General features: G+C 39.4%; 1 protein-coding gene and 1 long non-coding RNA gene across 3 annotated transcripts in view; one reads left to right on the forward strand and one right to left on the reverse strand.

Moving 5' to 3' along the window:
- LOC121400678 overlaps nt 1–22,684 on the forward strand; it is a 37,040-nt gene extending 14,356 nt beyond the window's left edge. The window contains exons 2-3 of the long non-coding RNA XR_005965903.1: nt 11,998–12,125; nt 22,548–22,684. This is a non-coding gene — a long non-coding RNA (uncharacterized LOC121400678). The remainder of the gene's footprint in view (nt 1–11,997; nt 12,126–22,547) is intronic.
- erbb3.S (erb-b2 receptor tyrosine kinase 3 S homeolog) overlaps nt 488–25,847 on the reverse strand; it is a 71,520-nt gene continuing 46,160 nt past the window's right edge. Inside the window, exons 8-28 of one of the 2 annotated variants that reach the window (XM_018250019.2) lie at nt 24,976–25,089; nt 24,751–24,871; nt 24,128–24,201; nt 23,925–24,015; nt 22,512–22,714; nt 20,837–20,969; nt 19,257–19,347; nt 19,003–19,157; nt 18,044–18,100; nt 15,933–16,074; nt 15,328–15,447; nt 14,432–14,530; nt 12,960–13,151; nt 11,982–12,137; nt 10,887–10,962; nt 10,622–10,768; nt 7,544–7,641; nt 7,048–7,209; nt 6,324–6,395; nt 5,646–5,913; nt 488–2,360 (exon numbers count right to left, since the gene is read on the reverse strand). In XM_018250019.2, coding sequence (XP_018105508.1) covers nt 1,807–2,360; nt 5,646–5,913; nt 6,324–6,395; nt 7,048–7,209; nt 7,544–7,641; nt 10,622–10,768; nt 10,887–10,962; nt 11,982–12,137; nt 12,960–13,151; nt 14,432–14,530; nt 15,328–15,447; nt 15,933–16,074; nt 18,044–18,100; nt 19,003–19,157; nt 19,257–19,347; nt 20,837–20,969; nt 22,512–22,714; nt 23,925–24,015; nt 24,128–24,201; nt 24,751–24,871; nt 24,976–25,089 — 3,125 coding nt within the window. In that variant the 3' untranslated portion in view covers nt 488–1,806. The remainder of the gene's footprint in view (nt 2,361–5,645; nt 5,914–6,323; nt 6,396–7,047; nt 7,210–7,543; nt 7,642–10,621; nt 10,769–10,886; nt 10,963–11,981; nt 12,138–12,959; nt 13,152–14,431; nt 14,531–15,327; nt 15,448–15,932; nt 16,075–18,043; nt 18,101–19,002; nt 19,158–19,256; nt 19,348–20,836; nt 20,970–22,511; nt 22,715–23,924; nt 24,016–24,127; nt 24,202–24,750; nt 24,872–24,975; nt 25,090–25,847) is intronic. The other variant, XM_041584385.1, reaches the window with a different exon arrangement.

Genomic DNA, 25,847 nt, shown 5'->3' on the forward strand with positions numbered 1-25,847 from the left:
TGGATAACAGGTCCCATACCTGTACTAGTAATCAGTTTGAACTGGTGATATCCTTGTCATTAATGCAGCAATCGATGGATTCCAACATGGTGGCCAAGAAAAACAATTCAGGTTCAGTCATTGAGTCATACTTTGTTAAAGCACTATGGGGCTTACACTTTACTTTTCTTATAATACTGCTCTGTTCATTTATGTTATTATGTATTTTATTTGTTCTGCCTCAGTCAGAGCTTATTTCTAATGGACATAGAAAGTAACATGACTTTTAGTATATATTATGTATTGTTTTTTGTTATGTTTTCTGATGACAGTACAAATATGGGATCCATTATCCAGAAACCCGTTATCCAGAAAGTTCTGCATTACAGAAAGGCTGTCTCCCGTAAACTCAATTTTTTCCAAATAATCCCAATTTCCTTTTTCACAGTAATAATAAAACAGTAGCTTGTACTTGATCCAAACTAGGATATAATTAATCCTTATTGGAAGCAAAATCAGTCTATTGGGTTTATTTTATATGATTTTCTAGTAAGTATGACGATTTAAATTAGAAACACCAGGTCCTGGGCATTCTGGACAACAGGTCCCATACCTGTATCCCTTTAACAGAATCCCTCTAAAAACAGAGTACTTATAAAAGTGTTACAATGTCAGGTTATATTACCCATAATATTATCAGTGCAGTTTACTGGATTCTCCACTAACCCTCAGAGCTTCATTAGATTATCACTATCCATGCTTTAATCCTTCACGATAAAGCAACATTCAGAGACCTACAGTATATGCTGCAGTTCTCAGATTCCAATTGTGCATCTCACACTGTGTCTCTCCACTGCAACAATTCATCGGTGGTTGTATCAGTTTAGTTCCCATTGTAATAAATGGAAAAAAACACAGAGAAAATGCTGCATGCCGCTGCCCATGAAGTGCATTGTTGCTACATTCAGTTTAGTGTCATTGGAGTATTTATCCAGTGATAGAGAGTTACTCAGCTTTGTCATTTCTTGCTTATTTATGACATTTACTTTCTTCTCTTATAGGGAGTAAAAAGAACTAGAGATGCACCAAAGCCATAATGATTGGATCTGGCCAAATATCAAATCTTCTTCAAAAGATTCGGCCAAACACCAAATCCCAATGTGCATATTCAAACTTGAACCAAACTCTAAATGCATCCTCTACGGAGCAGATTTATAAAGGGTCGAATAGAAAAATTTAGATTTAGAATTAGAATTTTTTTTTTATGGTCAAAATTGTAAATTATCCACTTTTAATTCGAATGTCAATTTTTATCATACTATGGCCCTTTAAGAAATCATATTTGACTATTCACCACCTAAAATCTGCCGAGTTCATGTATAAGCCAATGGGAGAGGTCCAGGGACCAATTTGGATAGGTTAGTAGCCTTCACGACATTCACATTTTTTTTTAAGGAGAAAAAACTCAAATAGAGTTTAGTCAAATTAGATTCGAATTAGAGTTTTTGTCAGTAAACTTCATCATAGTTTTAGATATTTGATTTTTTTTTTATAAATAACCCCCCAGTCTAATTTTGAGTATATTCGAATGTAATCAAGTTTAAAAAATGGAAATTCAACCTTTAATAAATGTGCCTCCCGATGTCACTGAACAATATGATTCTGAACTACCCACCATTGTGACGTTGCATGGGGTTCAGTTTATCAGTTCTTGCTACCGTGTAAAAGTGGATCCATGTAGTATTCTTATGTAAGAACAGAAGATCCAAGTCTTTCAGTTGCTCCTGGAGCTTAGTGGTTGTGTTTTCACAATTCCATTTACAATTGTTATGTCATCTGTAGGTCTGATTTAGAAAACAACCTGCTGTGCCAGTAGTCTGGATTATCAAATGCACAGTCTTTGGCTTCTAAAGCCCTGAGTGTCTGGTGGTAGCCTTTTTGCAATGCCTCTCTATGGCAGGTCTGTGGAACGACTGTGGGCCTGTCCAATTGCAAGTTCATGTCTTCATAGCCCTGTTTAGTCTCAGTTATAGTTTCAACTTTCACCTTCCCACTTCGGTTCATATAAGAGTAATCCTCCAGGTCACCATCTCCTAAGCTTTCCCTACTTGTGCATTTCCCTTTCTCATTCATATACTCATAGTCCTCCTTATTCCCATACTCATAATCGCCATCTTTGTCATCATCTGCAGGGGAGAAAGCTAAGCATTCATTGCTTGTATCTTCTGTCCCACGTATATCCATATATTCGTACTCCAGCTTCTCTTTTGAGCCGGGCTTCTTTTTGTTCATGTATTCATACTCTTCGTCGGTGGCATTGTCCAGGCATGGAGTCAGGGATCTAGACTCTTGGGGTGTTAGTGTTCCATCTTGTGAAATTTCTGGGAAGGAGGTAAGTATAAACATAATAAGGGTGGTAATCATCATCATTTATTTATATAGCGCTGTCAAGATACGCAGTGCTTTACTGCAGTTATAGCAAACAGAATAAATGGTGGATAACAGACAAGGATTACAGAGTACAATAGGGTTAGAAGGACCTAGAGATTCGAGTTTACAAACTAAAAGGTTAGGTTACAATTGAGACATTAGGATTATATAAACACTTTGTCATTTTTGATACAGCAATGATTAATTAAGGTACATCGAATAAGCCTCTTTAAACAGATGGGTCTTTAAGGTGCGCTTGAAAGTTTGGAAGGAAGGAGAAAGTCTAACAGCTTGTGGCAGAGAGTTCCAGAGAAAAGCAGAAGCCCGAGAGAAGTCTTGTAGACGAGAATGGGCAGAAGTGACCAGAGGAGCAGAAGTGATCAGAGGAGAAGTGAGGCGAAAATCAGAAGCAGAGCGTAGGTTTCGTGAAGGAGTGTATTTGGAGATTAGAGATGAAATAAAGGGAGGGGGTTCATTATTAAGGGCCTTGAATGTGAGTGTAAGTAATTTGAATTTGATTCTAGAAGAGATTGGGAGCCAGTGAAGGGACATACATATGGGAGCAGCTGATGTTGAGCGGCGAGCTAGATGAATGAGTCTAGCGGCCGCGTTTAGAACAGATTGGAGTTGTGAAAGGTGACTTGTTGGAATACCTGTGAGGAGTAAGTTGCAGTAATCAAGGCGGGAGATGATGAGAGACTGAATCAGTGTTTTAGTTGATTCTGAACTGAAATAGGGTCGTATTCGAGCAATGTTGCACAGTTGAATACGGCAAGATTTTGCAAGTGTTTGAATGTGTGGTGAAAAAGACAGATGTGGAGAACCACATAAAGACAATCAGACCCTTAGGAATTCAGTCCCAACCTGACTCATACAAATTGCCAGGGGAAGGGTGCAAGCTGAAAAAACCTGGGGCGAGTTACTCAATAGAACTCGTTTTCCTAAGTGAATGCATATTTATTCCTCCTCAGTGATACTTTTGCTCTTTTACTGTTTATATGGAAAATACTTCCCATCACTAGTTTAACCAGTTACGTAACTAGAGGGGGGCGGGCCCTGGTGCGTGACGTGCAGCCGGGCCCCCACACCCCTCCATACGCAATTTTTCAACCCACATTTTAGTGGTGTGCGGTCTGCCGGGGGGCCCTGAGGGGGTGCGGACCCTGGCCCGCTCACACCCCCTGCTCCCCCGGTAGTTCCGCCACTGAGTTTAACCTATCACTTATTTATAGTTCAGCTCTAAATGAACTTTTAATATTACGTAGATAGTGATATTCCAAGGCAATTTATAGCGGTTTACTTTTCTATTTCACTTTTTGTCCAGCAGCTCCCCAATCTGAAATTCTACCAGTTTTCTGTTTGCTACGGTCCAGTATAACCTAGCACACAGATTGGGGTAAATAGGAGACGGCATAAGTAGGTGGATAGGGCTAACAATACAACATTTGTTAACATTCTAAAACAAACTCAAAGGAGAAATCAACCAGTTCTGAAAAAAACCCGTACCCCCCACCCCAGGTAGACCCCCTCCCTCCTCCCCCAGGCTAACTACCCCCCGAGGAAGTGTCCCATACTCCATACTTACCCCTCGCCATAGATTCTTCCAGCGAAGTTCCACACGTCCATCTTCTGCGTCCACTGTAAGCTGACTGCGAGATCAGTATTTCTGCGCATGCTCAGTTGGAGCAGTTTGCCGGTTTGCGCAACTGCGCATCTCACAGTCAGCTTCCCGAGGACGCAGAAGATGGACGCATGGAACTTCACTGGAAGAATCTGTGGCGAGGGGTAAGTATGGAGTATGGGGCATCTCCCGGGGGGGCAGGGGTACGCGTTTTTTTCAGAACAGGTTGATTTCTGCCGTAAAGGAACAGTTCAGTGTGAAAATAAAAACTGTGTAAATAGAAAAGGCTGTGCAAAATAAAAAATGTTTCTAATATAGTTAGTTAGCTAGCCAGAAATGTAATATATAAAGACTGGAGTGACTGGATGTCTAACATAATAGCCAGAACACTACTTCCTGCTTTTCAGCTCTATAACTCTGATTGGTTACTGCCTGGTAACCAGGGTAGCCAGCCAATGTAAACCAAGAGAGCTGCAAAGCAGAACGTAGTGTTCTGGCTATTATGTTAGACATCCAGTCACTCCAGCCTTTATACATTACATTTTTGGCTAACTATATTAGAAACATTTTTTATTTTGCACAGCCTATCCTTCTACCCAGTTTTTATTTTTACACTGAACAATTTTAAGTGCGAACTAAAACTTTCTTGATTCTTTGTGTGGCAGTTTTGGCAAACTGTCCATTCTGCTTTTTAGTTGTATGGATCTATAAAGCTTTGATCACTGCCATTCATGTTGCATTTTCATTTTTGTTTATTTTTTCACACGTTGAGAAGGCTGAATAACCAACAGTAATTGTAACAGAGCGCAGGATGGAAGATTAAGGGGGTTATTTATTAAAGTCAGATTTTTGCTGGTCAGAGTTTTAGGGCTGAACTCCACGAACAATTCTCATCAGATACGTTGCATGTGACAAAACGCATGAGACAAGTCGCAAGGTGCCAAATATTATGGGACTGATAGAAAAATCATAGGTGTAAACTACACACAACACGACTGTCATATGAAATGCAGCATGCGACGTAGTGTTGGATACATGTAGACTGTAACTGCGATTTTTATATCACTCCCATAATATTTGGCATGAGTTTTGACAAATGTGACAGATCCAACGAGATCCGAAAGTCTGTGGATTTTAGCCCTTAAAGGGGAAAACACCATTTTTTTTCAGAGGAAAAAAAAACTAGTGATTTATTAAACCCTGATGCTGCCAAAAGTCTGAATAAAAAAAGTAATGCCAGATTACTCGGTTACAATTGGAAGATTCCATCATGATCTGCACTAGGTTTCATACAATAAATTGTGGTTTTTGGTGGTAATCCAAAAAAATCCGAGTTTTCAAGTGTACGATTCTGATTTTTTTGCACAATTTTTTCCCATCCCAGATTTTTTCTAGTAGATTTATTGATAAATACACTGTAAAAATGTGGATGGGAATTTGGTCAAAGTGGTTTTAAGAAATTAGTGATAAATTTTCAGATTTTCGTAAATGACCCCTTAAGAAGTTACACTTGTTGACGTCATTGATATGTTTCATTAGTAACTTCCATAATGTTTTGTGCTCATGCCATTTTTCTTGACGGGTTTGGAGTAGAGTAATTCTGTGTTGTACTCACCACTCTGACTGAGCCCTGGCATGATATACTCGCTGCCATCGTCTGGGGTTCCAGCAAGGAGTCTTTCTCTTTGCGAACGATATGCGTTGTCAAGGCGGGAATCGGCACTGCAGCTCAGGCTTCCTCCTCCATCAGATTTGTCCTCTATTGTGTCCTGCTCTGTAGAAGTACAACAACCCTCTGATGACTCTGACACTGTTCTTCCAAGTGAGTCTTCTCTTCTGCGTGTCCCTTGTCTTGGGATTAGTTCTGCACAAGTCATTGTTCCCTAAAAACAGACCATATGTTAGAAACCCCCTGTCTAAATCTACCCACATGTGGATTTCCACGCTTAACAGAAGGGGCTGAGAGTAATGTAAACAAAAAATTCTTGCATTACTATGTCCTAGACATAACCTATGACTAAGGGATATACTCCCAAAACGCGTTAGTTTTCCACAGCAGTAACTCCAATAGACCTAATTCCAGAAGTGCCGTCTGCCTGTTGAGTTTTGTATGTCCTAGAATGTACTTTAAACACATTTACTATACAGCCCTCCGAAATATGTTGGCGCTCTATAAATACATGTTAAAAATAATACTTACTCTTAGAGGCAAATATCTCTATTAAAGAACTTAAAGGAAAGGCATGCATGCCACCTTTATTGATGATTGCTATATTTTTGTCCAAAAAATTACCTTCCTAGAGGAGCTGCAAAGGCTCTGGTTCATAGGCAGGTACCCAGCGATAGAGCTCAGTGCACTCTGACTCTGAAAGGAAAACCAAGATTTAACACACAGAAAGAAATCACACTACAGTGCAACCAAGCTACTTATACCCTCAAACTAGAGTCCTGTGCGTGTCCATTTTTTGGAACCCGGACCCACAACCCGCATTCTTAACCGCTACCCGACCCACAAGTACCTTATCCGCAACCCGGACCTGCTGACCACCAAGAGTCAGGAAGTGCTGTCATTGTAAACCGAAAGTGACATCATCGGAAGTAGGTGTGATCAGAAAAAAAGGAGTAAAACAGGAAGTGCTGTCATTGTAAACCGTAAGTGGCATCATCGATGATTAGAAAAAAGGAGAAAAATTCGCTATTGAGAAGACCCGTGGCCCGACCCGCAAACCCGCAAACCCGCAGAACCGCCGACCCGCATCTATACCCGCACCCGGAACTTCTACCCGCAATCCGCAGACTACTGCAGGTTTTTGCGGGTAACTCGTGGGTACCCGACCCGCTGCAGGACTCTACCTCAAACTGTCATTGAAAAAGGAACTGCATTCAACAACATACCAAAGCTATTGGTCTAAATTTTCCTCTATTTATCGTCTGCTATTTAAGTCATAACTTTCTAATCCATTTTTCGTCTCATCCATGCCTGACCAAGCCCTTTTGATAACCTCTGTCCTACTTACCCGAGAGTAGTCAATTCTTTGTCGTGAGGAATATAGGGCAGTTGGAGTTTTAGGCGGCATTGCAATGTCTTCTGAATCAATGTCAGTGTCCACATCAGACTCCAGATCTCTCACTTGTTTCTCAGACAGAGGTGCTGGATCCCCTGGGAGTGGGGACTGCAGCTGTGAGAAGAAAAGATGATGTTATTAAGGAGCACTATTATCAAAATAATATGTTTTTGGTTGTACTTAAACAAAATATTTGATCCTTAGCAGAATATTACTGGAAAAAGTATTTGATCTTTAAAAATAATTTATTCTACTTGCTTGGGTATCTGCCATGCTTTATCACTGGAAGGTTTTACTATCGGGATAAGAAAGTCAAAAATATGCAGAGGACGCCTACACCCTAGAACTTTTTTTATTTTCAAATGTAATCTAGTAATGATGGAATTTTGCATCACTGGGTCAATGATAAAGGATACCCCGTATCTCCACTGACAGACATTCATCTCACCGTAATAACCAGGTAGCGAGGGGGATCCCTAGCCATACGGGTAAATTCGTTTCCGAGTTCTTTGAAAGTAGGGCGAATGTTTTCATCAATCATCCAGCCTAAAAAATGGAGAATGTAACAGAATTAATACCCATTTTATTAACTGTATGGAAAAATATAGTCAATGCTTGTGGGTTGTTATTCTTCCCTGGTATCTAGAATATTTTACAGTTTTATTCTTTTTATATATTACCCTTTGATATATTGAAATGTTTTTTGTTTTTTTTTTTAATATTTCTTTTTTTTGAAAATGTTCAAATACAGTTTGTCACAGTGGTTATCATGAAAATAAAATGGTTATCTTAAATAAAATAAATAAAATTAACACAGAGTGTAATCAATCTACATTGTTGTGTCTTTCTTTCTTAGTATCATAAGATGTGCATTACAATAATTGGAGCCTTAGTGGCTGCAAAACTGTATAGTACCTTTATTCCTAGTGTTGGGTGAGAGATGCAAGAGTGAGATGATTGGGAAAGGCCTTCAGATTTCCTCACCTAGTCCTATCCATGGCCCCCATATTTTTCAAACCTATTGGTTGCAGCCTTGTCTCATATGTTAGTTTGTATAGTGGTATCGCTTTATGGATGAGGTCTTCCCACAATGCCAGTGTCGGGCCCTCTGGGGTGTTCCATTTCCATGCAATTGTTTTTTTTGGCATACATAGAGAGTAGGGATAGAAGGGTTTGCTCTGCTTTCCTGGGGGACAGCTCTTCAACCTGGTTGAGTAAAAGTATTTTTGGGTCTAGTGGGATTGCTGTGTCAAGTCTAACTCAAATCTGTTGTGTGACCATAGTCTATAGACCAGAATCTGTGGGTAAGGGGACATTTCCATGTCATGTGACTGAAGGTTGCTGGACTCTCTTGACACCTGGGACAGTTCTCTCTTATCTCCAGGTTTAGTTTGTGTAGGCGACTTGGAGTAAGGTATGTACGGTGTAAAATTTTTAGCTGGGTCAGTTTAACTCTGGAGCATATTAGTCCCTGTGTCATGGTTTCCAGTATCTCCTGCCAAACCTCAATTGTAATATAAGGGATATCGATTTTCCATTTATTGTGGAGCTTGTTCAGTGACGGGCCCCCTGTGGTTGTCAAGCAATTGTAAAATGGAGACAAAAGTTTTTTTCAAGTTATGGTTGTGTATACAGGTCTCAATCCTCAGGGTTGTAAGTTGAATTGTGGTTGGGGAATTGGGTGTTCATGGCTTGACATATTTTTTTCTTTAAAGGTAAGTTTTATTGTTTTTACAACATAAAACAACAAACCAAAACCAAATTAATAGACAGTTTTCAGTTATGATTGGTTACAACGAGCACAGTTTTTGTCATTCCTTTAACACGTTATTGATTCTAACAACTGTTAATCCCTATGTGAGATACAAAGCAGATAATGTAGGTCATGTGTGGTCCAGGGGGTGTAGGTCGCACCAGGTCCCCACACTTTGTAAAATTTACCTGTTGCCCCTCTTGTTTCATATGTCAGTTTGATCAGTAGTAGAGCTCCATTCAGAATGGTATGGTAGGAGGGGTATTCCCCATCCAGGGCATGATCACTGTTTTTTTTTGCATAGAACATGAGGGAGCGCAACCCATTAGCCGTGTTTGTGGGTATTGCATCATCATGAAATACTCCCAATAAGCAGACTACAGGATCAAATACCTGTGGTGTGCCCAGTTCAATGGCTAGGGTTTCCATTATCTTGGCCCAGAATGTCTGTACCGGGGGGCAGGACCAGATCATATGAATAAAATTGGGACCTGGGGATTTGCATCGGGGGCATAGATCATCTTGGCTTTTCCCCAATTTTTTTCCTTTTGAGAGGGGTTATATAAACTTGATGAAGGACCTTTTATTGTATCAGTCTATCTCTTATTGAGATTAAAAAGCTATAGGCCTTCTCCATTGCCTCTTCCCACTGCTCTTAGTTGAGGTCTGGAATGGCTTGAGTCCATAGGAGGTAGGCTCTATCGAAGGGAGGTTTGATCGTTACCATGACGTTCTGGTATAGTCTAGACAGCAATTTAGCAGGGGAAGGTGGTAGAAAGTATTCGCTATACTAACCGTAGCCATTGCTGGGGTAAGGGTGTGGAACTGCACCTAAAAGGTGTGTCTGAGCTGGAAGTACCTATAGAGTTGGATTTGTTGACCAGGAAGTCTCTCTTGTAAGTCTTGTATTGTGGGAAATTGCTCATTTGGTACAGACAAAAGTCAGACAGCCTTTTAAGGCCGAGTTGTACCCAGTACACAAAGTCAGGCAGATCATGTAGGTGAGGAAGTAACGAGTTGCCCCACAAGGGGAGTTTGGGTGACAAGTGTGGTACTGGGTGGCCCATGCTTTGTGTGGGGTGGCAAGGGTGCTTGGCAGAGTTGCCATGCAGATGGGTGCCTGTAGGGGTAGGCACCAAGGCCCTCTATAGAATGTAGGATGGTGGCATGGAGGACTATATTAGGATTGTAGGGGTTGGGAGAGAAGCACCATTGCATGTAGTAAATTTGGGAGGCCTTGCCCTGATATCCTTTGTTATAAAGTTCTTCTGACTTGCTGAATTATATACCATTTTATTAGCCATCATTTCACTAGTACCTGGATATTTCACTAGCAATCTACACAAAACCCCCCAAGAAGTAACACTAATTGATCTTCATGTACTGCTAATGCCTGAAGGTGGCCATACACGTAGAGATCCGCTCGTTTGGCGATGTCCCAAACGAATGGATCTCTCTCTAATATGCCCACATTGAGGTGGGCGATATTGGGCTGATCTGTTCCTGGGCCCTAGGGCCCAATGATTGGATCATAATGTATGGCATACGGCTGTTGAATTGCGGGACTGCTTCAATGAACAGATGCAATCCAACAGAATTTTTAACCCTGCCTGATCGACATCTGGCCGACTTATCAGATATCGATCGGGGAAGCCATGGGAGGGCCCCACACACGGGCCAATAAACTGCCAACTCGGTCTGTCTGCAGCTGTTATCAGCCTGTGTGTGGCCAGCTTGAGAGAGCCAGAGGAAGCAATGGATAATTTTACTTACATTTCACCATTACCATGTAGACATCAATGGTGCATATTTGTGGTTGGGATAGCCGCTCCCCTTTTTCTAGGAGGTCACGAACTTCTGAAAAACGAATCCCTGTGTATGGCTCTGCACCGAATGTCATCATTTCCCATAGAGTAACTCCTTTTTGAAGAACCAAAAATAAAGGCATTGCTAACTATTATTAAAAGTAATGACAGGGCAGGCAATGGTATGTAGGTCTAAACAGTGTAAAGTACAGTAATGCATCTGTTCCACGTACCATAGCTCCATACATCACTCTGATGAGTGTACTTCCCAAAGTGTATGCTTTCCAGAGCCATCCATTTCACAGGAGTCTAGGTATCAAAAAGAAAGGGGTAATATACAATATTAACTTCAAATGGTTCTAGATTTTGCATTTTCTGAGTGAAGTTAATGCTCTGATTTTGCAGAATCTGATTGCAAATCAATGTATGTAGAAGCACAATAACCAGATACAAGGATATTCCAAAGCTCCAAAGTAAATGCCACGGACATCAATAGACATCCATGCTATAAAGTGTAATGCACCTTGATAAAAGTCTTGTTTGTTTAAAGGTAGTTACTAAAAAGCAGAATTATTGGGCACCCTGCTGCATGGTGTGATGCTGGCCCTTGCAGAATGATATGAACGTGGACATGAAAACAGAAGTGAGCATTGAGATATAAGTGTTAAAGGAAGAAATAAGCATTGATTATCCCCAGAATCATTTTTTTTTTCAAGCTACTGAAACAGTAGAAAGCTGAATGTTTTATTGTACAACAGCACCAAATATGAAGCCTTAGTGATTTTAATGTCCTCAAGCGTACTGGAGGTGTTCCACAGAATTTATGTATAAATAATATCATACCAGAAGACATGCATTCACAGCACTGGATCAAATTAACAGTTTATGTGCTTTGTGGTCCAACATATGCTTAGCTCATAATAAGGTTGGAGGCTAATCAAATATTGTGCTAATAAATATCTCTGAGTTTGGAGGAAGAAGGGTACCTTGATCTCATTAAAAGCAAAAGTTGGGAGAGACTTACTGTTATGTGAAAAAGAAGAGCCCAGATGATGTATAAAAAGTAGAAAAATCTTTATTTAGGACATAATTAAGCCTAACGCGTTTCGTGACAAGAATGGGTACTTACTCATAGGCTGTAAACATCTCCCAACTTTTGCTTTTTTTGACTTTACCAAATTATATGGCCCGTGGACTGGGGGCTTCTTTTGGGATGTGAGTACAGTATATGACGTTTTTACTTTACTTCATGAGATACAAATTTATACGGAATTTTGGATTATTGCCTAGTTACTAGAACTGCACACCACAGTAACAGAGTAAATTACCTTAATCTCATTGTAGGAAAATCTCTTGTCATCTGGGTACAGCAAGTCTGCCACACCGTAGTCCGACACCTGCACCTGATTGACACTTTTCATGAGAATATTCCGAGCCGAGAGGTTCCTGTGAACCATTCGATGTTCCTCCAGGTAACACATACCCTACAAGAAAGAGGGAGGACACAATAGCAGCAATGTGGGTAGATACCAGATAGACGGATAAATCAGTATAAATAATTGTATAGAATATTGCAACAAATGCAGAAAGAAATTGAGGTAGGAATTCATGTAAAACAACAGATGTAAATGAGGGTTAATGTAATCCTAACAGAGATAGTGGGTCTGTACATCACTCTAGTTTTTGTTACTTCTACCCAGCAACAACTTCTGGAGTGCTTTTTGACATTGCATACCTCCCAACATTGAAAAATGAAAAGAGGGACAAAAACTTGTCATGCAGTGCGGCAAAAACTGTTTGCCCATGTTTTGGCCACACCCCCTAATTACCATGTCCATTTTGCACAATTTGGCAAGTTATGAAATTATGAGCACATTTCTGGGAGTTTTAGTGCAATGTTTTATGTGTTTTGCTAATGAAAGTGAATTGTTTAAGCTGTGAGTCTCAGTTCTCCCAAGAGAACTACTTATCTTAAATAGTTACAATTGTTCCTTTGCTTATCTTAAATTGTTACAAAAGTATCCAAGTGCAGCTGCTAACTGTTCTGGGCTCTCTGACAAAAAGCCTCTTATTTTAATTAAGTTTCAGAAACTTTTGTAATTTTTTTTCTGGAGTCAGTGCAGGAGATCAAAGAGAAAGTCAGGATATTTCTGTAAAAAGGGACTGCGGGCTGGCTGTCAAATCAGGACTGTACCGCTGAAAATGGGACAGTTGGGAAGTTTGATCAGCTTGACAGTTTAATCAACTTTTTTCTTACACTACTGCCAGTGATATACAGTAGATTAAAGTTGATTTGAAATATTTACCTTTGCAATTTGCACACACCAGTTCAGAAGAAGCTGAGGACCAATGGCACCAGTGTCCTTGTTTTTGCGCACGTGTTGAAGCAATGATCCCATTGGCAGGTATTCTGTGACCAGCTGTAGCTGTGAGCCTGGGCAAATCCCCAACAAACGCACAATGTAGGTATGGTCCAGGCTTCCAATGGCTAGCATGTGCTGTGGAGATAAGACAGCCTCAGAACCGCCCAGTAAATGTGATATCATACATTACTATAACCACATAAATAGAAAAATAGTGCTACAAACAAATCCATACATTGAGCTGTGCTTCTGTACCTACAGAAACATCAACCAAGATCAGCTATACAGAAAAAATAGCATTTATACTGAGGCGTAATAGCACAATTAAAGATACAAAAAACTTAAAGGGATACTGTCATGGAAAAACATGTTTTTTTCAAAACCCATCAGTTAATAGTGCTGCTTCAGCAGACTTCTGCAATGAAATCCAATTCTCAAAAGAGCAAACAGATTTTTTTTTATTCAATTTTGAAATCTGACATGGGGCTAGACATATTGTCAGTTTCCCAGCTGCCCCAGTCATGTGACTTGTGCCAGCACTTTAGGATGGAACTACTTTCTGACAGGCTGTTATTTCTCCTACTTAATGTAACTGAATGTGTCTCAGTGGGACTTGGCTTTTACTATTGAGTGATGTTCTTAGATCTATCAGGGAGTTGTTATCTTGTGTTAGGGAGCTGCTATCTGGTTACCTTCCCATTGTTCTGTTGTTAGGCTACTGGGGGGAAAGGGAGGGGTGAGATCACTCCAACTTGCAGTACAGCAGTAAAGAGTGACTGAAGTTTTTCAGAGCACAAGTCACATGACTGGGGGCAGCTGGAAACTGACAATATGTCTAGCCCCATGTCAGATTTCAGAATTGAATATAAAAAAATCTGTTTGCTCTTGAAAAATGGATTTCAGTGTAGCAGCACTATTAACTGATGCATTTTGAAAAAAAACATGTTTTCCCATGACAGTATCCCTTTAAAGGAGAGTGAAAGTCTAAAATAAAAGGTAGTATATCCTAAAAATCACCCTCCATCACCTAAACCACACCAATATTCAGCTCCCAAATCTGCCCCTTGATAAAAAGCTGAGTAGTGCAGCTGGGTTAAAGGGCTCAACCTTGCATCACTGAATTGTCTTTTGCAAGCGATTGCCAAACTGAGCATACATGGTTAAATTCGGCATGACTTCAGTTGTACATGACCTGTGTCTGCAATCATTTGCATGAGAAGATTTGGTGTTAGGGGATGGTGCTTTTTAACCTTGACGGGCTGCTTTAATGTTTATCAGCATGTTAGGAAAACATGGGGTGGGAGGTCTCTCAGGAGCTACTACCATTAATGGGATGCTTTGTTCTCCTTTAAATGCCTTTCCTTGCAATTACTTCTAGTTTGATACAGTTACATTCCATTGAGGAAACAACTCACATCAGTGACTGCATGGAAGGTCTGGCGACTGGTCCGGTCCATTATAACTTTAATACAGACAGGTATCTTTACTGAGTCTCCGTCTGGTATCCAGACACCCTGCAAGAGGAAAATTAAAATAAAATCAGTAATACAAATAGTGAAAATAAGTTTTGTATGAGGTGCTGCTTATGTTTTCAACCCTTTTGGTTCAGACAGACATATGGAATAATTAGCTAGAAGCTGTGGTTCATCCTTTGAAAAAACCCACCTATAAATAAAGCCTCACTATACTATACCCTGCACTATACTGTAGATAAGGAAATCAGACTTACAGTGTTTACCCAAGTGAATGTCTCTTGTATTGGGAAAAGTTAGGTTATGCAAGTGCCACAAATCATATTTCTGCTAAGTCTTGGGGGGTTATTTACTAAACTCCGAATGCAAAAATCACGAAAAATTTGTGATTTTTTTTATAAAATCGTCCTTTTAAAAAATCACAAATTTTTCAGAAATTTATTAAACCCTGAGGATGGAAAAGTCAGAATCTGAAAAATCCAGCATCTCAGACCTGTCGAGGTTGCAGGGAGAAGTCCCAATGATTTTTTGATGTGCGCTGGGTTTTGTGCAACACCCCCAAGTTTTCGGGTGAAAATTCCAAAAAAATCGGGAAATTCGTGGAAATCAGATGAAAAAAAATTGTGAAAATCTGATTTATTTTTTTCTTGAAAATATAATTATAAATAAGCGTAAAAAACCCAAGCGGATTTGATCGGAGTTTGTAGCAGAAAATACTGAGATAAATTCGGACTTTCATAAATAACCCCCCTAATGTATGAGCTGCCCATTCTTTATATTGGTCCGTATATTCCTAAAGTTCAGGTAACTGTCTCTTACATACAGTGACAGATACTTACCTTATGCACTGTGCCAAATACTCCGGAGCCCAAGATCTTCAGTTTCTTCAGTTCTGTGTCTTTGAAGAGCCGTGCCTGCACTGTATTGGCTTTTTCTGAAGGATCCAGCATATCCAAAGACTATGGAAAGAGTTTTATTTAATTTTTCTTTGGTTTGACTATTGGCACCACACACCTTTTCCTAAATATGTCTTTTTAAGACAACTTTGTAAAATGTCAAGACAAAATAAAATATAAATATTATTATTATTTAACAAAGGCTTTATACAATTGGAGGAATTCACAAAAGTGACAAATTAAAATTTGAGTAAGAAAATTATTGGAGTTAAACTGCCGTTAAAATAGCATCACATTTGCAAAAGCCGTCCAGTTCGGGAATGCAGTGGATTTCTATACTTCTATGCCACTTAGAGCTTAACTACACAGGAGATGTTTTAGTATGGTGTCACAGACTGATACAAAAATGCTAAGCTTAGGGGTAGTAGCAAATATCAAGTAGAAAATGAGGTTGGTCTGTAATATAAACTGATGCTACAGGGCTGGCTGGTGCAAAAGGGCCTGTATGGCTCATCCTTTCATTTCTGATTTCCACGTGTCCCACTCACCTCACCCCTCTCCAGATATCTCCTCATAGCTCGCTTCTTGTGGATTTTCTGTCCTCTCCAGTATAGAGTGCCAAGCAGGGCACAGCAGAACAGGATAAAGATGGTGGCCACTACTGCCGCTACCACCACCTTGGGAGTGTTACTGTGGGCATGAAAAAAGCAACAAGAAAAATCACTTTCATAAGAAGGCTAAATGGAGGCATGAAGCAAAGTCTTTTGCAATTGCTTTACTGTAGTGGGTATAACAACTAACCTGTTAAAATTTAAATTACTGTAGCACCACAGAGGGCCAGTGTTTCCTGGATGTTAAGAAACGTATCAAGTATTGGGGCCTTTGCACAATTGGCTGCTTTTGCAGAGATAGCATTCAGACTAAAGAAAAACATCTTTTAAAATGAACCCCTAATTTGTGCCACTGACACTCTTCTGACTTCTATAACCCAAATGTTTGTTTAAAATGTAGACTTCAGTCTACAGGGCATGCAAAGAAGACACTCGTTGAGTGCTTTTTAGGCCTTAGTTTTTCAGCTATATCCATGTAATATGGGTTCTAAAGAATATCACTGAGTTGTCTGACTGGACATCACAGATATGTGGCAGAATGCTTCAATTCAGCAATGATAGGCTACTTGTGAATATCTTAATGTACAATGTTCTCTTATTTCAAGGACATACAGTACATGGCTACAGTGGGAGCCAATTGGAAACCAGTGCACATGGGGTCTAGCACTATGTCATGCTTACTAGCCATATGTCCTCTTTTTCAATTGGTTCTCATCAAAGTGAGTAAGTAGCACTGCCACTGGCCTCTTAGAATTCAAAAAGATTGCAGATGGGGTAAAATTACTCCTCAGGGCTGCATTGATTGCCTTTTAATTCAATTGTTATTGGTGCAGCCATTTGAGCTGGATTTTCTAGACCTATCACTGAATTTTCAAGTAATCCAGTAACCATAAATTGGGGCAATCAGACGTTATATAGTTAATATCAAATGAAAGGATGCCATAAATGCATGGGTGGTAACCATGGATGCCCCACCCTCAACCTATGCTGGCACCACTATGGGAACAGGAGGTTCAGGTTCAAGTCACTGGTTTTTACCAGCCCCCTCTAACTGCAGGAACTGCTGCAGCTACACCACTGGCACGAAGATCTCTCCTACTACATTCTCTACTACTACTACTACTACATTCAGTTTTCCTGTGAAACACTTTTTAGACACTTTTGAAATTGGAGGGCATGTAATAAAAGGTGCAGAGCAAATTTCAATACTAGTAAGGGACCCATGGGAACCAATGCAGGCAGTATTTACTAGTCAGCATTGGTTACCCAGGAAATCCAAAGCAGACTGATTTATCCCCATTGACTTCTAAATTAGTTTTATTGTTAGACTTATCATTGTAGCCTGGCCATATCCTGTAAATCAAATCAGCAGGGCCAGATTTACATAGCAGGTGCCCCTAGGCCCACTGCTGGTAGTTGCCCCTGTCCCCTCCCCTTTATTTGTGCAAAATGTCATCATCGGGACCAGAGCAATGGAGCTTGGCTCACTGAAAATTTTGAAAACTATTGTATCTCCTGCGCATCCCCAGTATTTCTGAAACAATGTGGGCCTAAGCCAGCCTAAGCCCAGGCCTTGGTGGCCTCTTCACAACTCCGGGCCTGACTGTCAGTCAGACCACTGTCCAACTGCTAGGATGTCTCAGGTAGAAAATTCCTCTAAAAGAGATAATTATCTTTAACCAAAAATTAATAAACAAAACAATAGAAATATAGTCCTAGAATATCACAGCCTACATCATTATAATGTGTTTACAGGTAGCCTTACCTTAGTTGATAAAATAATTGGATACATAAACATATTTGCTAATAATGTGTGGTATACGTTCAACCATCTAATGTTCTATAACAATATTGGTTGTCTTTATTTAGTGTTAAGAGCTTGACCAGATATTTATACCTGATGTTTTAGAATAAGAGTGGTACATATTCCAATATTAGGGACAAGGGATATTACCATATCAGCAAACTGTAAGTGCATATAAAGGTTTATACCACGAGAGACATATTTCAGACTGGTCATGCATGCAATGTATTGTTAACACATTTACCTTGAAATTATACGGCCAGTATTTCCAGTGCAATGTTTAAGTTCAGGTCCTGCGCACCTGACAAAAAAAATTGTTTGCAATGATATACATATTGTCTTAGAAATCTTTGTGGCTTCATCTCTTTTGCATAGAATAACTCCAGCACACGTAGCATGCTCAAGGGATTGCTCCCGTGTTTAATGTCAATCCAACAATACAACGTTTCGGGGGCGTGCCCCTTCGTCAGGGGCACGCCCCCGAAACGTTGTATTGTTGGATTGACATTAAACACGGGAGCAATCCCTTGAGCATGCTACGTGTGCTGGAGTTATTCTATGCTCATTAATGTTGGAGGGGCCGTCCTCCTATACCCCAGGCACCGTACGTAATTATTGGGAGAGGCCAGGTGTGCGTGTGTGACTCCTTTGCCTATTCATCTCTTTTGCACCAGAAGACTGTTTAAAACAATACAATAAAAAATCTAAATATTATGCAAAAATACAGTACACATCAAACTATGCAAAGGCTGGGCCTGAAGGTGGCCATAGATATGTAACAGGTACGATCTTTCTTGGGAAAGATCTTTCCAAGAAAGAGCGTTGGTTTCAACACACGTGTAGAGCCGAATCGTCAGATAAACAGATAGAAACAATAGAATTCTACATACGTATATCTGACGATTCAGCACTAAACAGTGGCCGATGTTTAGGTGCCTTCAAAGGCTTCCGATCAAAATTTTCCATCTGGGCCGATCGACGAGCCGACCAATATCCAAGTCTTTTGCCGATATCAGTCAGCTCATCTCCAACCATACACGCAGCGAATATCATACAAAAATTAATTTTGTACAATATTATCAGTGCGTATATGGCCACCTTGAGAGACTGGTAAATACAATATGCTACATTAAGTTGCTTTCTGGGTAAAAACACCATATCATCTAACAGACTTTCTGTGCAAAGGCAAAACATGGAAATTACCCATGAGTACAGTTTTCATGGCATGGCTGACAGTTCTTGTTAGCATCGGGGTACTTGAAAATTGGTCTGTCTTTTCCGAAAATCCCATTTGGACAATGGTTCACACAGTGTAGACCATCCCTATAGTTAACACATTGCACACAAGCATCAGGACCCTGTAATTTAGAGAGAATACAGTATAAGCAAGTTAGAAGTGAATGAATGCATTAGAAAAAAGACAGTAAATATTTTTAATAATCGTGAGCAAGACTTACAGATCCATTGCAAGACAACCTTCCCTCCATTTTCTGACACTCTTCATGACACTGAACGCATACACCTCCCTTGGCATATTCCCGTTCATCTCTGAAGAGAAAACATTCAAAATCTATGAAGTATTTCAAGTACATGCCACTCTCTTACTGACATATCCCCAGACTGAATGCTGTAGAAAGAATGTGTACTGCTGCAGCATAAAGTTATGTTCTCTGAACTTTTCTCAACTGTTTATCATGTTATGATGACCAGAGTATTTAAGATGATCTCCAAAGGCATTTTCCAAAACATATTCATGGAAACATGTCAATGGTTTTAAAGATATTTAATTGCAACTGTAAACTGTATTTTCCCCCCTTTCCTGTATCTTGAAACAATGTAGCGGAAGTCAGTTCTCTTCCATGTTTGATAAACAGCTGACTCTGCTATATTATTTCAGAGGTCAGAACCAGGAGTTCAAAGGATATAGTGAATAAAGTATCACCTATTTAAAATATAAGAATATTATAAGTCACAGAGGAGTTCCGTATAAAAGCACGAGGCCAAAGGCTCGGAACTCCGAGGTGACTTCGAATATCCTCATAGTTTCCAACAAGGGGTACTTTATTTATTATAATACACACGTTTTAGTGAGTTTTGTGACAAAAATGAGATCACTAGGCTCCGTTTATACTGTAACTGGTGACATTGCTTAGAGCCGTTTATAAGAATATAATTTACAGGATATTCATGGCTTTTGTGTATTATATAACAATAAAATGACTTTCAAGAACAAGAAATTAGGCATCACTGATCCTTATCGACCTTTACAAGCACTCAGTGTCACACGCATGTCTGTGTGACCAGATCCACATGCAACAAAAATGCCTTTACTCCCTATAGTGAGACAAAGTACAATTATGTATCTTTTATACAGCTCAAAATACATCTCCAATGCCTGGTTAGTTTTCCTTATATTTTCCTTCGCAAACTCATGACCCGATGCATGTAAATACACTAATAAATGTACTGTATAAACTAGAAATGATGTCATATTAAGGGGCAGATTTATCAAGGGTCGAGGTGAATTTGAGGGAAATTTCGAAGTAAAAAAATTCGAAATTCAAAGTAATTTTTTGGATACTTCAACCATCAAATAGGATACTACGACTTCGACTCGAAGTAAAATACTTTGAATATTCGACCATTCGATAATCAAAGTACTGTCTCTTTAAAAAACGTTGATTTCAATACTTCGCCAAATTAAACCTGCCGAAGTGCTATGTTAGCCTATGGGGACCTTGTAGAGCAGTTTTCTAGGTTTTTTGAAGTCGAAGTAAAATTGTTTGATCGATCGCTGAAATACTTTGAATCGTTCGATTAGAACGATTTAATCGTTCGATTTTACTTAGACCACAGGATAGCCAAATTCGATGAAAAAAGTTCGAATTCGATATTCAAATTCGAAGTATTTTAATTCGATGGTCGAATTTCAAAGTTTGAAATTCAACCCTTGATAAATCTGCCCCTTAATGAGAACAGAAAAAAGAAGTGTTTTGAGAATGATATGTCTGCAATGTATCCCTGGCCCTGGACTCACCCGTTAGTGAAGTTACAGGATTGTAGACATACTCCATCTCTGCTGTAATTTCTGCAGGATAAACACTGGTCTGGTCCAGAACCCCAGCATCCTTTGTCAGAGCAGAGAGCCTCACATACCTTCCCTTCCTCCTCTGAATAAAATAAATACAGAGAGAAATTTCAGGCAGGTAAAAGAACACATCTGATAAACGCCTACAAACATGAATATACTTAAACATCTATTCCCACACAAGCAGCTATCGTTATTCAAAAAGCAGTGACTTACTGGCATGTATGTCAGAGCTCATCCTTACTAGAGGCTTACTAGCTGCCTCTAAGGTTTCCATTCTATAATGTTAGAAGTGATTGGTCTTGTGTTACCTGCAGGATATAGCAATCACTGATCCAAACATCTGAGAGTAGTGGCTGCAGCTGTGATTTAGTCACAGCTAATTTTTGTTGCCACTTATTGCAGCTAACAGTAACCTTGCCTAATTCAGAGGTAAGAGCCACTGTAATAATGTAAACAGAATGATATCAAAGTTGTACTAATTACTACATATATATATATATGTGCAGCTAGTGATGCTTCCCAAACATCTAAGAAGTTTTACGTTCAAATAACAAAACCAAGTCCCTCCTTCCTCAACTATGCTGCTGAACTCCAGGAGATCAGCAATAAATAGGTGTCTGGTAGACAAATACAAGATATACTCTGCACCCAATTGTCAATATATTAAGGACATTGAAGAAATTTTGTGCCTTAAGCTACTAAAAATGCCTTCCGCTTTAAACAAAACAGGGATTGTTTGTCCATATATATTGAAGCTGGCCAACTACATCAAAGTAATCTCAAATCTGACCAGTTCCTACACAAGTATTACCTGCAACTTACTCTCTGCTTTCAAAGTAAAACTGCCAAACTTGGTTGCCCTTTTATTCGCCACCTGTTGGATCACCTGTCTATAGCTGGGAAGGGTGGGAGCTACAACAAGGAGCTGGCCACTGCTCCTGTATAACTATAACAAACAAGGGAAAGTACTAAAGGTTGAAAATGCATTTTCACCCTAATCATTGGAGCTAATCCTGTTTTGGCCTAATTTAAATCAGTATTGTAACTACTATTTTGATTACAAAGAATTCAATTTAACTCAAATCCAAATGAGGAAAAGTCAAGATCATTGTGCCAATCTAAGGACATAATTAAGGGCAGATTTATTAAGGGTCAACGGAAACATTTTTTTGGGTTCAAAACTCTCAAATTTGAATTGTAAATTATCTAAACTCAATTTGAGTTTTAATTCAGATTTCGAGATTTATCATACTCTGTCCCTTTAATTAGACTATTCACCACCTTTAACCTGCCGAGTTGCTGTATAAGTCAATGGGAGAGGTCCAGGGATCAATTTGGTTAGCCTTACTGACATTTAAGTTTTTTTTGGAGTTTTAAAAAACTCACATCCAAATTAAAGCTATAATACTATACAAATCATGTGTATGTGGCCTCATATGAGGACAGAGAGTTGCCAGTGTAATCCAGATCTAAGGTAGGACTAGCATCACTGTACATATTTTGAGATATTTTTACTGCTGTCTCTACAGAGACAAGAATTCAAAAGATACAGAAATAAATCAAGAAAATGTCAAACTATAACAAAATAACAGAAGGGACATACAGTAAATCTGTTACTTACCGCACTTCTTCTTCTTTTTGTTTCCCTTGATTTCAGTGGTCTGGTGAGGTGTTGGGAACAAAGATCTCCAGTTCACAGTGTCATAATAGCAGAGATTCTGATTCTCTGCAATATATACTTTGCCTGCGCTGATTTCCTGCAGCGAGCGGAAACCCAATGACGTCACATTGTTGTTTTTCATCACAAGCAGCGAGTAGCCTCGGCTAAATAAACAAGTATGCCAGACGACAAAAGTGAGCCTTTGGTGTTTAAGTTTCTATACACTTTTATTTGTAAGACACAACCCGCTCATGTACCCCAGTGCAAACATACAGAATGCAGCTTTAAACTCTTGGGGGCAAATTTACTAAAGGACGAAGTGGCTAACGTCATTTCGGCACTTCGCCGATTTACTAACGGGTGCTGGGGTAATTACACTAGCTAAGGAGATAGACTGTAGCGCAACTTCGCACTCTTAACGCCAGGCGTATTTTCGCTCTGGCGAAAGAACGTGACTACGCAAATTCACTGCGTTTTTGTTTTTACTGAACGTTACCTCTATCGCCAGACTTGCCTTCGCCACCTCGAACCAGGCGAAGTGCAATAGAGTAGATAGGACTTGGTCCAAAAAAAGTTGAAATTTTTTTCTAAGTCCCAAAAAACGCTGATGTCTTTTCCTTTTTACAGGGTGATAGGCTGAAAAAGATTGTACATTTTTTTGGGTACCCTCCTTCAACCCTACATTTTCTAACATATGGCACATAAACTATACTGTGGGCATGTGTAGGGCAATATAACAACTCTTATTTTCTTTTATCAAGGTTCCCTGGGCTTGTGTAGTGTAATGCATTAGCTGCAACATATACGTCCATTGAAATGTAACTTCCCGCCGCATGCAAATTATCTAACGCTAGCGCAAGTTCGCTATACCTACCATAGTAAAGCTAGCGAAATTTCGCAAGTGTTCAGCACTGGTGATGAAGCTTTGCAACTTCGTGAATTAGCGTTGTCTGTGCAAAATTGCGCCTGGCGAAGTGTGGCAAATTTTTGCCCTTTAGTGAATTTCCCCCTTGGTAGGGTGGTGGCAGACGGGGAAAGTAATCGCCCATCGACAAATCTTCTCAACTGCGGGTGACTAATCTCCCTTTAATGCCTTTCCGCCGGCAAGAATATGAATCGATGGCGGGATGGTATACAAATCGCTTCAGATTTCCAAAGTTGCCATCCCGCCTGCAATTTCTATAAATAAAATTTTTTACAAAAACCTCTACCCTTTCTTAGAAAAAAATCACAAAAGAAGAGCTTCTGAAGATGTAACAAGGAAAGAGCATGCATGCAATGCATGTTTGCTGTACTATTACTATTACTACCCATGTAAGCTAACTGAGCTGCAAGGTTGTTAAAATGAAGAGACATCAGAATACAGCCACTTACCTTTGGAGAGTCCGGCCACCAATCGTTCTGAGGCTGGAGAATACACTAAAGTCTGTCAGGCTCTTTGGCCAAGACTGAATGTTCAGATACCCTGGTGAGGAGGAAACGAGAAGGACATGTGAGAAGGTCAGTGTGTAACATCTATACCAGCAAAATATTTCTATTTTCATGTCACACAAGACAAGAGTTGGTAGAACACTTACCAGTTATTTCTTTCACTGTCTTGAAGATACTCAGTTTTTTGGGGTCTAGAGCTGTGATGTTTCTCCACAAATCTCTGGAATAAATAAAGTACAGAGATTTTTCCTGATGGGCTATAATTAACACGGTTTTGAACTAAGTAAATTTAAATGTAATAATATTTTGGCCACCTCTTGGCTACTTCAGTGGAGCACAGGTTACACAAAACTCTGACACTATATGCAAGTGAACAGCAGCAATTTAGTGTACAATTCTGTCTTGGAGAAAACAGATGTAAGCAAATTGCTAAGGACATTGCAAACTGTTCCATTTAGTACCTACAGTATGTGCCCCAGTAACTGCTACTCTTTTTGACTATTCCATATGGACATATATATATACTGTATATATACGGACACCCCTTTTTTTAACTAACTGGGGTCAGGAACGTTTACTAAGTAATGCACATGATAACGAGGAATACAGTATAAGAAATAACCTGCCCACGCAGCTTGCCAAATACATGCCAAGTATTCATAATGCGGAAGGACAAAGGCCTCTACAAAAATAGTACGAGCATTAAAAACATCAGATTGAAATCTTCTGAAAGTAACGGTTATAAATATTAGTTTATTTGAAGACCTACCCATCAATTCCAATAGTGAGGAAGTCCAAATTTCCCAGGATTTTGGTGCAATTAATGAATTTATCAATGTTACTGGAATCCACAGTCTGGTATGTACCTCTAGACAGGGTCCCATCACAGGCTGGGTTGAAAGAAAACCAAAACAGATGAACAGAAGAACATTAGCATAGTACAGGTGTTCCCAAACTGGTAATGTATTTCCCTTCACTGATATTCCAGATTTACCTTTAGGGCATAGCCCAGAACATGGCTCACACATCTTGACCCCATTTTTTTCAACCTCCATTTTGTTACTGGGGCACGCACGTACACAGGAGCTTTGGTCAACAACAAAATTTCCTGGAAGAAAAAGATCAAATGGCACAGACATAAAATTACAGTAAAAGGCAAATCTACAGCTACAGTGTCTTTACTGGCACCAATGTTTCATATTATATTGACTTCTTTGATATGGAATTTACATTTTCAAAAGGAGTTTTATTTGCAGAGTGTGCAATTCTTTTTGTGTCTCAACACACAAAGAGGCACATTTATCAAGGGTCGAATTTCGAATTCATGTGAGTTTTTTTAACTCTAATAAATTTGCTTTTCCTCGAAATTCAATTTGGTGGGAATTTATTAAAAAAAAAAATCAAATATCTTAAACGCAAACTCGAAAACTCAAATCAAATTTGAATCGAATTCAACCAAACTCGAATTGAGTTTTTTCTCTGAAAAAAACTTGAATGTCAGGAAGGCTACCATCTTCAAGTTGGTCACTGGACCTCTCCCATTGACTTATACATCAATCCGGCAGGTTTTAGGTGGCGAATAGTCGAATTAGAATTCTTAAATGGCCGGGGTTTGATAAATCTCGAAAATCGAATTCTAATTTTTTTAAAAAAATACGAGTTCGAATAATTCACTAGTCGAATTTTACAGTTTAGACCATTAAAAATTGTGAAAATTCAAATTTTCAGTTCAACCCTTAATAAATCTGCCCCTTAATGTCAGCAATGTAAATATACCAAATTCTGTGGTACTTTGTGGATATCATTGTGCCGTTTTTCAGCAAATCAAGGAAACAATGCTGTCTTGTGTGAAAATAAATTGGCCAA

Source organism: Xenopus laevis, chromosome 2S, assembly GCF_017654675.1.
Source record: "Xenopus laevis strain J_2021 chromosome 2S, Xenopus_laevis_v10.1, whole genome shotgun sequence".
Taxonomy (NCBI): Eukaryota; Metazoa; Chordata; class Amphibia; order Anura; family Pipidae; genus Xenopus; species Xenopus laevis.